At 41.6% G+C, this 13,292-nt stretch overlaps 1 protein-coding gene across 1 annotated transcript in view; it reads left to right on the top strand.

The window, feature by feature from the left end:
* Positions 1-11,667, top strand: part of LOC147431040 (uncharacterized) — a 30,755-nt gene extending 19,088 nt beyond the window's left edge. Inside the window, exons 6-8 of the mRNA XM_086493613.1 lie at positions 9,441-9,528; positions 11,028-11,112; positions 11,191-11,667. Of these exons, the coding sequence (XP_086349739.1) occupies positions 9,441-9,528; positions 11,028-11,112; positions 11,191-11,226 (209 nt within the window). The 3' untranslated portion in view covers positions 11,227-11,667. The remainder of the gene's footprint in view (positions 1-9,440; positions 9,529-11,027; positions 11,113-11,190) is intronic.
* The last annotated feature ends 1,625 nt before the right edge of the window (positions 11,668-13,292 follow it).

Below are 13,292 nucleotides of genomic sequence, written 5' to 3'. Positions count from 1 at the left end.
TGGTGCCAGGGACCAAGGTGTAGCCCACCAAATAGACCTCCCTACAGGGTTAGTGCGGCACAACAGAAAGAGATTATGGGCCAGGTTGAGGAGTTACTAGAGAAGGGGCTGATTCAACCTAGTTCTTCACCTTTTTCTCCCCAATGCTCCTAGTACAAAAAAAGGATGGCTCATGGCGCATGTGTATTCATTACCGTGCATTGAATAAGAATACCATCAAGAATAGGTTTCCTATTCCTAGGATTGATGATATTCTCGATCGTTTTAGAGGGTGCTGCATTTTTCAGCAGGATAGACCTTAAGAGTGGGTACCATCAGATTCGTATAAGGTTAGAGGATGTGCACAAGATTGCGTTTAGAACGACATTTGGTCTTTATGAGTTTCTAGTGATGCCGCTTGGGCTAACAAATGCTCTTGCCACGTTCAACAGAATGATGGTCCGCTTGCATCAACAGTCTGTTGGGACGTTCTTCGATGACATGATAGTATATTCGAAGAATGAAGAGGAGCATAGGCTCACTTGACCATTGTGTTTGAAGAGCTGCCCAGTCACATGCTACTTGTCAATCCTAAGAAAAAAGTGAATTCTTCTTGGAAGAGATCCACTTTCTTGGGCCACATAGTCTCAAAGGATGGTGTTAGAATGGATTCCGCAAAGGTCGAAGCTATTAAGACATGGCCAGACTTGAAGACTGTGCACGATGTCAGAAGCTTCTTGGGATTGTGTTCCTACTATAGAAGGTTTGTCAGGAATTTTGCAGATATAGCATCACCTCTTCACGCTTTGCAAAAGAAAGAGGTCACTTTCAAATGGACCCAAAAAGAAATTTCAGCTTTTAGTCTCTTAAAGGAAAAGTTTTAGATCCAATAATTGTTTTGCCAGATCATAGGAAGTCATTTGTGGTCGAGTGTGACGCGTGTGGTAGTAGCATCGGAGCAGTGCTAATGCAAGATGGACGGGTAGTAGCTTATGAAAGCCGAATTTTGCAAGGACCAGAAAAGACTATGCAATCCTATGAGAAAGAGCTCTTGGCTGTGATTCATGCGCTTTCTAGTTGGAAGCACTACCTTTTAGGTGTTGATTTCGTTGTCCAAACAAACCATAAGGCAAGAAGAATATTGTGGCTGATGCGTTATCAAGGAAGCCACAAATTTCTGCTGTGTCAATTCCTTATCATCATGAGCTGGATGACATGAAGGAACAATATGCTACTAATGAAGATTTTGCAAGGATCTTTGAACAATCAGAAGAGGGGCAACATCATGAACTCTACCTCCTCAGAGATGATTTTATGATGATGCATGGCAGACTTTGTATCACTAGGCCATTGCGTCGTAGGGCCATGGAAGAGAGTCGTGCCACCGTATGTAGGGCATCGTGGTATTAATGCGACAGTTAAAGCGGTAGAGACATTCTTCTATTGGCCTACCTTGAGGAGAGAGGTGGATGCCTTTGTGCGAGCATGTGTGATTTGCCAAAAGGTCAAGTTTGACTGGCAAAAGGCATCAGGTTTGTTTCAACCACTGTCGATTCCGAATAAGCCATGGAAAAGCATTGCTATGGACTTTATCTTTGATCTTCCAAGAACCCCAACAGGGAATGATGGTATATGGACCATTATCTGTAGGCTCAGCAAGCAGGCCCATTTTATCCTTGTCAAGAAGAAGATAAAATCTGATTGGATGGCAGGCTTGTTCATGTACAATGTGTTTAAGTACCATGGTATGCCACAATCGATTGTCAGTGATCGTGATCCTCGCATGACAAGTTTGTTTTGGAGAGGATTGTTTGAGAACATGGGCACTACGTTTTATCCACAAACGGATGGGCAGTTAGAAGAGGCTAATTTAGGCTGAAATTGCATGATGCGTGGAAGATTCACAATGTGTTTTACCCGAGTCTTCTAAGACCCTTCGTGGGTGATGTGCCAAAAGATATGCCAGATGAGGATCAACCAGAAGTGAGGAACTTCATGAGATCCTGGTACTTGAGCAAGTTGGCACATAAGGACAGTTTGCAATCCGTACAGTTGCCACGTCATCAGTGCGACTTACGAAAACTCCTTCAGAGTTCAAGCTTTGGGTTTTTAGGGTTTCAAGCCCCACAACCGATGCTCCATAAGTTCTTTCAGTTCGTAGGCCCACGACTTATCTTCTGGGTTCAATTCCTCTTGTCCACTCGGCCATTTCTCTTCCTGTTGAGCGTGCCATATCATCACTTTGTGACATCTGATTTGGTGGACATCTCATCGCCACTGGCTCAACTTCGATAGGATCCTCGACACTAGAGAACATGTGCAATGCGTCATACATAGACAAGGCAACGGTGGAGAAGAGTGAGCACTGAGGTAGAAAGAGATGGGACATGAGAGAGAGAGAGAGAGAGAGAGAGAGAGAGAGAGAGAGAGAGAGAGAGAGAGAGAGAGAGAGAGATACATAGACAAGGCAACGGTGGAGAAGAGAGAGCACTGAGGTAGAAAGAGATGGGACATGAGAGAGAGAGAGAGAGAGAGAGAGAGAGAGAGAGAGAGAGAGAGAGAGAGAGAGAGAAGGTTTTAACGTCGTAGGAAACTATCCCAAGAGACCTTAAAGATCTATCCTACGAGGAGGGTTGAACTCAAGACCTTTTATTCAAGAGAGAGAGATCTTGGAAAGGCTGTCCATGCTATACAAGGCTGCATAGCAAGTTGTGAAGTAGAAGGAAATCCAGACTTACTGGTCAAAAGCAGCAGTAAATTTTGAAGTTCCAACCCCTTGTGTGAGACATCATCAACGGCTATGAAATTCTGAACTGTGTAACCACTCTGGACAGCTGGTTGTATACCTAAGCCTTGTGCACTCAATACATCTGGCTGTGGTGATGGTGGCTAATTCCTCTAGAATAACAACTTTCTTATCCTGCTGCCATGGAATACGTACAGTAGGTGGCAGGTGCTGACTGGCTTTTCTGGGTCACTAAATTGTCGTCGTAGAAGTGCTCCAGTTCCTTGTCAAATCGTCTATCCTTATCTTTGCAATCTTGTTATGTCAGTTATTCAAGTTGGCTGCAGTGTAGTCTTTTCTTGCAGATTTCATAGTGCTTTTTTTCGCCACCTAGCAAACAGAAGCTGGTTACAAGCTGGAATGCTCAAAAACTAGGATTATGCTGGAGAATTTAATTACCTTGTTAATATTGCCACATATGTCACCTACACAACTTAATACATGTCTCTTTATCTTCATAAAAGCTCGTGTATTCCCACTTCTTTGTATCTGTTTGAGCTATCATCAATGCTTTCTAGAGAAGTTAACCCTCTTATTGGCTACTATTAGGAGGTAGTTGCTTTGTCATCGCATCAATTAGTAATTTTCACTTTGTGACACAACAAGCATGTTATTCTTTTCTTTGTCGAGTTTCTCTATAGATGTTAATTTATTTGTCAAGATGTCTGGTTCTACAAAAATAAAACTAGGATTATGCAAGAGAATTCAATTTCCTTGTAAATACTGCCACCTATGTCACCTAAACTGAAGTGCGCATGCGAGAGCATGTGTGTGTGTGTGTGCAGCAATGGAGAAGAGAGAAGAAGAGAGGAGACACAGGTTTGGGTGGACTCCAAACACAATAGTGTTAGGGTTGAGTCCTTATTCTATTATGTAGAATGAATGGTCAGTGTTAGTCCCTTGTAGTCTCCGGCCGCCCAACACTCAGGCGCAGCACATTGGGTTTTACCACCCCAACAACCTCCCACTTAAAGGACAATGTGCCTTTAAGCTGGGGTGACAATCTATATATACATACAATATAGGTAGACAATGACCATGATCATCTACCCAATGTCCATGAGTGCTCGACAATGTGCAAACCGCTCTAAAGGTAATCCCTTTGTCAGAAGATCAGCAGGATTTTCAGTGGTGTGAATTTTGAGAAGCTGCAATCGCTTGTTCTCAAGCACCTCACGAATGAAGTGATACTTAACATCCACATGCTTTGTCTTTGCATGAAACATTGGATTCTTTGCCAATTTTATAGCACTTTGGCTATCACAATGTAACACAGGCATCTCAACATTGATTCTCAAGTCTCCCACTAGCCGACCAAGCCATATAGCTTCCTTGCAAGCTTCTGAAGCTGCAACATATTCAGCCTCTGTAGTCGACAAGGTAACACAATCTTGCAAACAAGATCGCCATGAAACTGTGCCTCCAGTGAATTCAAAAACATAGGCTGAAGTGGACCTTCTCTTGTCCAGGTCTCCTGCATAATCTGCATCCGTGTAACCCATTACACATGCTTCCTTTCTTCCAAAGCAAATGCATACGTCTTTTGTACTATTCAAATATCGCATAACCCCTTTCAGTGCCTCCCAATGTTTCTTGCCTGGATTTGACATATATCTGCTAACAACTCCCACCGCAAAAGCAATATCAGGACGTGTAGCAATCATAGAATACATCAAACTCCCAACTGCAGATGAATAAGGCATTTGTGTCATTTCAGCCTTTTCCTCTTCAGACTTAGGACAATCATAAGAAGAAAGTTTTACATATGGAGGCAATGGAGTACTCAATGCCTTCCCCTTCTCCATATTGAATCGTTTGAGGACTTTAGCAATGTACTTTGATTGAGAGAAATAGACCAATTTCTTGCTTCTATCTTGCTTAATGCGCATGCCAAGGATATGACTTGCTTCACCCATGTCTTTCATTTCAAAGTTTGCGTGTAACTCTGACTTCAAGGCTGAAATCTCATCCGTGCACTTCCCGGCAATTAACATATCATCCACATAAAGGACCAAAATTAGCAAACTACCATCTTTAGCTCGCTCAGTGTAGAGGCAATGGTCCATATCGCTACGTTTATAGCCTTGAGAGAGCATGAACGAGTAGAATTTACGATACCACTCCCTTGATGACTGTTTTAGACCGTAAAAAGTCTTTTCTAACTGACACACCAAGTCTTCATTGCCCTTCTCAACAAAAACTTCTGGCTGTTGCATATAAACTTCTTCTTGAAGATCACCATGCAAGAACGCAATCTTGACATCCATTTGGTCAAGTTCCATGTTGTCTTTAGCAACCAATGCAAGTACACACTGCAGAGTAGTCATCTTGACAACCGGAGAAAAGATCTCATCAAAGTCAATACCTTGTTGCTGCTTAAATCCTTTAGCAACAAGTTGTGCCTTGTACTTGGGTTTATTATCATGAGGTGTAATTTTCTGCTTATACACCCATTTGCATGGTAATGTCTTTTTACCTTTAGGCAACTGAACCAACTTCCAAGTTTGATTCTTATGCAACGAGTCCATTTTTGATTGCATAGCTTTCTCCCACTTCGCCTTGTCGTCCATTGACATGGCTTCTTTATAGCAGGAAGGCTCTCCGCAATCTGTCAATATAATGTAGTCCAATGAGGGAGTAAATCTATCAAGAGGCCTTGAAACTCTTGTAGACCTTCTAATAATTGCTTGAGCCGGTTGTCCCTCAGCAACATCTTGTACTGTAGGAGGATTCTGTACTTGTTGTCTGATATTAGGCACTTCAGCCCTATTGTGGACAATTCCATCTTCTTGGAAGATAACCCTCCTGACCTCCACTGTATGCACAGGCTTCTTATGCATCTTTTCTCCATTGAAGTATACGTCATTACTGCGAACTATCTTTTTAGCTTCAGGATCCATAACCGAAATCCCATCTTGCCATAGCCAAGAAATATGCATTTCTTTGACTTAGGAGCCAACTTGCTTCGAAACTCCTTTGGAACATGGCAATACGCTTCACAGCCAAAGACTCTAAGATGCTTGTAAGAAGGTGGCTTCCCAGACCAAAGCTCTTCAGGTACCTTTTCATCTAAAGCCTTGTTAGGAGATCTATTAATAAGATGGACATCAGTTGCTAACTCTTCCGCCCAAAATCCATTAGGCAACTCTGCATTAGACAACATGCTACGTAACTTCTCTTGTATGGTACGGTTCATCCTCTCAGCAACACCATTTTGTGGAGGGTTATATGGAGCAGTCAACTCTCTTTTGATGCCTTTGGAATCACAAAAATTCTGAAAGGCTTTAGTGACATACTCACCACCATTGTCTGACCTTAAGCACTTGACTTTCTTGCCAGTATGATTCTCCACTAATGTCACAAAATTCTGAAATTCTGAAAGAACTTCATCCTTCTGAGAGGATATACCCACACTTTCCTTGAGAAGTCATCAATGAATGTAACAAAGTACAATGAACCTTCCATGGATACGTTAGGCATAGGTCCACACACATCACTATGCACTAACTGTAATGGCTCACTTTTTCGAGTGCTTCCCCTTTTGTGTGGTGACTGTGTTTGTTTACCATAAAGACAATGCTCACAAATTGGAAAGTCTGAGAAAGTGAAGCCAGGCACATGACCAACTCAATACAAGATTTTCATTCTCTTTTGAGACGTATGTCCTAACCAGCGATGCCACAAAGAAACACTTGGCTGCTCGATTACACAAATTACATGGTTTTTAACATTGGATACATGTAGCACGTACAAAGTCCCAGACTTTGAACCATGTGCTACCACTAAAGAACCTTTGGTGATCTCTCACGAACCATCACCAAATGTGCAGTAATATCTTGCGTCATCCAATTGTCCCGTACTAATCAAGCTTTTTGGTAAGCTTCGGCACATGTCTCACATTCTTGAGCATGAATGAAGAACCATTCTGAAATTTCAGCTGCACATCGCCGACACTAACTATGTCGCAAGCAAAATCATTGCCAAGACGAACACGACCTTTACGGGCTGCATCATATGTACTGAACCACTCTCTGTGAGGAGTCACATGGAACAATGCACCTGAGTCAATAACCAAATCCTGTAAAGCGTAGTCATCAGTGGCAACCAAAAATGCTGAATCCATGGCAGACATGAGATAAAATGTCTCCATTAGAATCTTCAACAAAAACATTGTTGATCTCTTCAATCTTTATACTGCTTTCCTTGCTCTTGCCTTCTTCCGACTTCTTATCTTTACCTTTCTCTTGTTTCCACTTTTGACAGTCTTTCTTCATATGACCCTTTTTGTGACAATGATAACACTCAATGTCTTTTCGGCCACGTGATTTGCTACGAGATTTTCCTCTCTGATTGCTCTTTTCTTGTGATCGACCACGAACAACGAGAACATTGCTAGTACCACGAGAAGTATCAAGATTCTTCTTGCTAACCTTTTCAGTAAGCAAATTGCCCTCAACATCAACACATGTTAAACCATCAGGAGGTGCCGAGTTACTTATGGCTGTGCAAAAAGTATCCCAACTTTTTGGCAAGGTAACTAGCAAGAACATTGCTTTGACCGAATTGTCGAAATTGACTCCCTGCGCAGAAAGCGGACTGAAAGTTGTGTTGAACTCATTGAGATGGTTGCACATGGGTGTGCCCTCATCCATCTTCAAATCAACTAACTTTTTCAGCCAATAAACTTGTGATGCTGCCCTTTGCTTCTTATACAGGTCACATAACTTCTTCCACAGCTTATAACTAGGCTTTTCCATGTTCACATTGAAGTACACATTCTTTGACAAAGTCAGCATGATGGTGGACCTGGCAAGCTCATCCCACTCCTGCCAATCATACTCATCCATATCCTCAGGCTTTATCCCTTTCATCTTTATCGGCGGGATCTGCTTCTTCTATACTAAGACATTGTAAATTTGTTCCTTCCAAAATGGGAAGTTAGTGCCATCTAACTTCTCAATGTTCTCAATGTTGAACAAAGAGTTCTCCGATGATGAAGCCATCACTCAACAAGGAACAAAAGTGATAGATCCGCTCCACTAAAGAAGATGAGAGAAAACCTGGAAAATTTCAGCAGTTTCTCATGCAAAACAAATGTGTACAATGATTGAAACGCTGATCAAAGTGGCTAAACCGGCAAGATAGAATCTCAAAGGAAACTGTCAATGTCAATGTCTCCAACTCTAGAAGAGTGTCTCTAACCAACTGAACACTGTCAAACGCATAGGCATAAAAGATGACAACAATGTCAACAATGGTGGGTCAGCAGATGCACACCAATGCTGCACTAACTGCATAAACATACATTCTATGTCGATGCTGAAACTTTAGGGATGTCGGGGGCTCGCTTCAAAACTTGTATCACCGAAAGGATCTTCACATTTGAGAATCCCTCAGCTCAATAAAACCTTACCACGACCCTCAACAATAGGCTTTGCATATTTCCATCACAATACATAAACCGCATAAGATCTTACATCAACCACAGAAACCCTTTTCTGTAACCGTTGCGGTGGTTTGTTTGATTTAACATACCCTCAAGACCTTAAATATGCATATGACAGAGATTGCAGAAAGAGTCTGCAACGAAAACCTTTATGCAGAAGAACCGACGAAGGTAGACCACCCTGCTGTCTGAATTGAATATCTCTCAAACTGTGGAAGATTTGCAAAAACTTCCTTCTGCAAAGTTGTAGACCACGCGAAAACGGTTGGGGATCGCGAGAATGAACATGAAATAAGGTGTTTTTACAGGTCAAAACAGATGTGTAAAAATCTGCAGCCTCTACTTCACGACCTACAGGCAGTTTGAGTGACGTATCTGAAAATTGCTGAAGATTTTGAGAAAACTTTCTTCTGCAAAGTTGAAGAGGACAAAAAACCGGTCAAGAATCGCGGGAATCGGCTTGAATGAAGATGTTTTAGTAGGCCAAAGAAGATCTGAAAAAACGTGCTGCAATTTTTGCTGCTTCTCCGCTTGCCTCTCCGCTGAGCTTCAATGGTGCTCCCAATCCCTGAGCTCTGATACGAGTTGAAGTGCGCATGCGAGAGCCTGTGTTTGTGTGCAGCAATGGAGAAGAGAGAAGAAGAGAGGAGACACATGTTTGGGTGGACTTCAAACACAACAGTGTAAGGGTTATGAGTCCTTATTCTATTATGTAGAATGAATGGTCAATGTTAGTTCCCGGTAGTCTCCGGCCGCCCAACACGCAGGCGCGGCACATTGGGCTTTACCACCCCAACATAAACAACTTAATACATGTCTCTTCATCTTGGTAAAAGCTCATGTATTCCCACTTCTTTGTTTCTGTTTGAGCTATCATCAATGCTTTCTATCTTATAGAGAAGTTAACCCACTTATTGGCTTACTATCAGGAGGTAGTTGCTTTGTCTTCGCATCTAGTAATTTTCACTTCGTGACACAGCAAGCATATTATTCCTTTTGCTGTCGAATTTCTCTATAGATTGTTAATTTATTTATCGAGATGTCTGATTCTACAAAAAGAAAACTTCTAGGTTTGAACTTTGAGCTTTGCAGGATGTGTCTCTGACACCGTAAACTTAATTCTTGGTTGGTTGTTAAAAGAATCTGATAAAGCTTTGGTAGGTGCAAGAGTGTTTGGGTGTGTTTTTTCACCGGTTAATTGAACTTATAGTTTGTGTTGTTGTTTTGTAGGTGCCAATAGGTATTATTTGTTATGCATGAATGATGCTATCTCTTTGGGTGGTGGTGGCCATTTCGCAGTGCATCTGGACGAAGACTTGTAAGTTTAAAGATCTTTTTTGCAAACTGCAGTAGCTTGCAGCTATTAAGTATGCTTGAAAGCTGTGCTCTGCATTTGGTTAAAAGCACGTCTCTTGGTGTTGCATGGGGGTCTTAGATTTCTTCAAGATGGAGGAGAAGAAAGGCACGAGCATAGGTTCGTTATGTAACTGTGGCTTTTGACCATTTTGCATTGTTTAGTGCAAGCCAGTGAAAAGAGGGGCAAAGCATAAACTAACATGTACATTGTGCGACGTGACGCCATCGAAAGTAATATTCATTGTGATGTAGGTCAGATGCTTTATAGTCTCGGTTGTCTTTACTAGGTGCAATCAAGGCCTTGACAAAAGCTCTTTGTCGTTTGTGAGTAAGCTTCAGTAGGCACTCTGAAAAGGAGTAAGTTGTGCTGATGGTATGTCATATGTAGCATTCACACACAAAAAAATGGCTCTTAAGCAGTACTCATTGGGCCTTTGTAAAATGTAGGCTTCTTTCTAACAACCTTTAGAAAGTTATCATTTGTCGTAGTTACGATGTTGTCTGCTTAGACAATGAATTATGAGACAACTTGATGTCTTCAAGAAAGGTCCTGTACGTATCATACCTGTAGTAGACAGGCTACATAAACATGCACTTTTGGATTTGAATGGTCAATATTTAAGCTTCAGCTTGCTGTAGGATTGTTCTAAGGCTTAATTTTGTTCAACGTTAGTGCACTGCGTCTTCACCACACGGCCTGCTCCGGGGGTGTCCTAGCTTTTGTATTGCCTCGACTCCTAGCACAACCACTGCCGCGTCTAGGGGGATTGCCACATTTTACCAGCCAAAAGAGATCCAATCCTAGAGCTGCGCTCAGTTGATATTGTAATAATTCTATCTTCTGTGGTGCATATGCCCTATCAACTACCTTACTTTTGTGCTATTTTTTCTTATTTAATGCTTCGTTTAGTGCTAGGTGTCATTACGGCCGAGTCGGGCCTGCATCTTTCAGAAATTCAGAACACAGATCTTTGTGTTGATGTATGCTTGTGTGTGTGTGGTGTGTGTGGGTGTGGGAGCATATATTGGTACCTGGTTCTACACTCACTATTGGCCATCGACGCCGTTAGTGGGGATTTCGTATTATTCAGTCAATATACTATGGCATGGTGGAGCTGATGGTTGTGTATTGTCTTGTGGATGATTCGCATGAGCCTAAAGATATTGATATGTTTTGAAGCAAACGTCATCTAAGCTAAATGATTGCCTGCATTTGCCTTTGAATTTGGGTTTTTGATAATGAAACCAAGAAGATGCCCTTATATACCCAACGTTTCAAAAAGCTGAACCAAAGTTATTTATATTAGCACTCACATATGATTTTTATCTGAACCGGAGCCTACATTTTAGTTTTTAAATTTGGAAGGTTCTACGTGAGTTTTTGAAAGCTTTTGTATGAATTGGTGGTAATTGCATTGTTTATGAGTTAATAATTGACACAAATGTTACTGGGTGTCGCAGATTAAATGGGTCGAGTGGTGCTTGCGACACATATGGAAACGAGTGCTTGGCAACCTCTGTGGACTTCACAATTTCACATGTGGAGGTAAGGCTTTATTAAGTTTATTGTGCTCTGCATTTTTGCTTTGTGCTACTTCTTTCTTAGTAATTTCTTTGTTTCCAGCTATGGGGTTTTGCCCATGCCATAAGTTATATATGAAGCATCCTGGCGCATACAAGCTGTCAAGATTTCCCTATGTGTACTCAACACATTGTACAGCAACTCACCTATCAATTGTACATGGAACATCCTTAGTAGTTTGCCTTTTCTGCTTATTGTATTAAATTCTACTTCTATCCAGCATTACTGCTTGGAAATGGATGTCCTATTCTGAGCCTCTTTAAAGCTTGACTAAACAGGTTATCATCTCCTTTTACCGATCTTCTGGTACAAGATGCATTAGAAAAGAAATGCGTTATCAGGAATTCACTTATGGTCTATAATTAATACACAACGATTCCGTCTAAACTCTAAACAATGGGTGATTGACGAACCTAGGAGGGTCATGATTCTTGAGTACCCTGAATCCAAATCTACATGTAACCGACGCAAATCGATGTAATATGGTGGAAAGTTGGAATAAGAAGGAATTGGCTAGCATCACGACATGAATATGTGATTTGAGTGTCTGGATTACTAGCTCAGATCTGTTGCGACCATGGGAAAGGGGTTGGGGGTTGTGTACACACATGAGAGAGAGAGAGAGAGAGAGAGAGAGAGAGAGAGAGTATGCTTTAAAAGAGAGGCAGAACAACTTCTCTTTTATTATGGGGGATTCCAAACTCTCTACAGATAGGAGTCAGCTTGGTTGATGTGTCTACATTCCTCTTCCAAAGAGCTTTACTTGTACAGGACTAGGATCAATCTCTCATTATTTAAATATTAGTCATGGAGTGCCTATGTGACATATTTTCAGTGTCTGCACAATAAACACCGCTAATAGATCCTCACCAAAAGGTTCTCCATTTGGTGAGGACAGCAAAAAGTTATGTAAAACAGATTTATTATATAGTCACCCATTACTGTCTCAAAGCAATGCCAAATTAAGGATTCCAAGCTCGCATGGCAACACCAAATTATGGGCTTTAAACGCTTGCTAGCACTGTGCAAGTGGTTTTGATGGCAAGGACTACATGTGGCTATGGTGCTAACTAGTCTCTTCTCTTGTATTGGGACCATATATAGCTAGGGTACTAACCTTAACCTTATCCAATCCTATGGCCATGGTGGCTGTATTGGCCTGACCACCATGGTTGAGTTCAGTTGTGGATAGGGTGAAGAAAAACAAGGCGGCTCTCATGCTACCATGGTGTTGAAGGTGATGACAATGCAAAGATTATACATTTTAGCTACACATTATGTAGTGTTTATCTTTACTCCAAATATACACGAATTCCTTAAAACAAATCCTCAAGAGGAACTTTTCAAATATAGATGAATTCCTTCAAAGAAATCGTCAACAGGAACTTTTTACATATAGACCTTACTATTTAAAGTGGAAAATTTCCTCCTCACTTGTTCTAACTTGCTATTGGGAATTTCTAACAGATTAGGCTACAGACAGACTTAGTGAAATTTAATACGAATATAGTGCAAGGACACATAAAGAGAAGAAACTTCGTTATCATTCCTGCACTACAATATCCATGCAGCATTCCGCTTCCATTGCGAGGTCTAACTACTCCAGCTGAAGATCGACAGAGTGGAGCTTCATGCGTCAAACCTCATCCTCAAAAAAAGAGAGACATTATGTGTGCTCCTACCCCACCTTCGTTGCCACTTGCACCTGCACTTGTCCCCTCGGCAGCCTGCACACACAATATGGTGAACCTGTCGACTTGCAGCCTCGCAACTCAAGATCGGAGCCTTGCTTTGTGCCCATGCATGCTCGCTGCGCTCCTCGACATTTTGGCCTCTGCTTATTGCAAGCAATGCATTAACCATGTCATCGGAAGCAATGAGAAGATGCACTCACACATCTCTGTGATGCAAGAAAATATCTCCCTATGCATAGTAGCCTCGTGATGTAAGCATAGTAGCCTTATCATTATACCAACAAGGTGCCTTTTTGGACTATCTCATAGAGTCACAAAGAGCCATCTCCCTTATTTTTGGAGTCCCATCTTCATTTGTAGGAGCATCACAATAACATTAGAACCCTTAAGATGTTTCTCATGGGAAAAGCTATAATTACATAGTTCCACCTAGAAATCATGTTGTTCGGT

Source organism: Adiantum capillus-veneris, chromosome 21 (genome assembly GCF_014529385.1).
Source record: "Adiantum capillus-veneris isolate H3 chromosome 21, ASM1452938v2, whole genome shotgun sequence".
NCBI classification, from domain to species: domain Eukaryota; kingdom Viridiplantae; phylum Streptophyta; class Polypodiopsida; order Polypodiales; family Pteridaceae; genus Adiantum; species Adiantum capillus-veneris.
The sequence above is the reverse complement of the archived record's forward strand: the minus strand, read 5'-3'. Positions and strand labels throughout refer to the sequence as shown.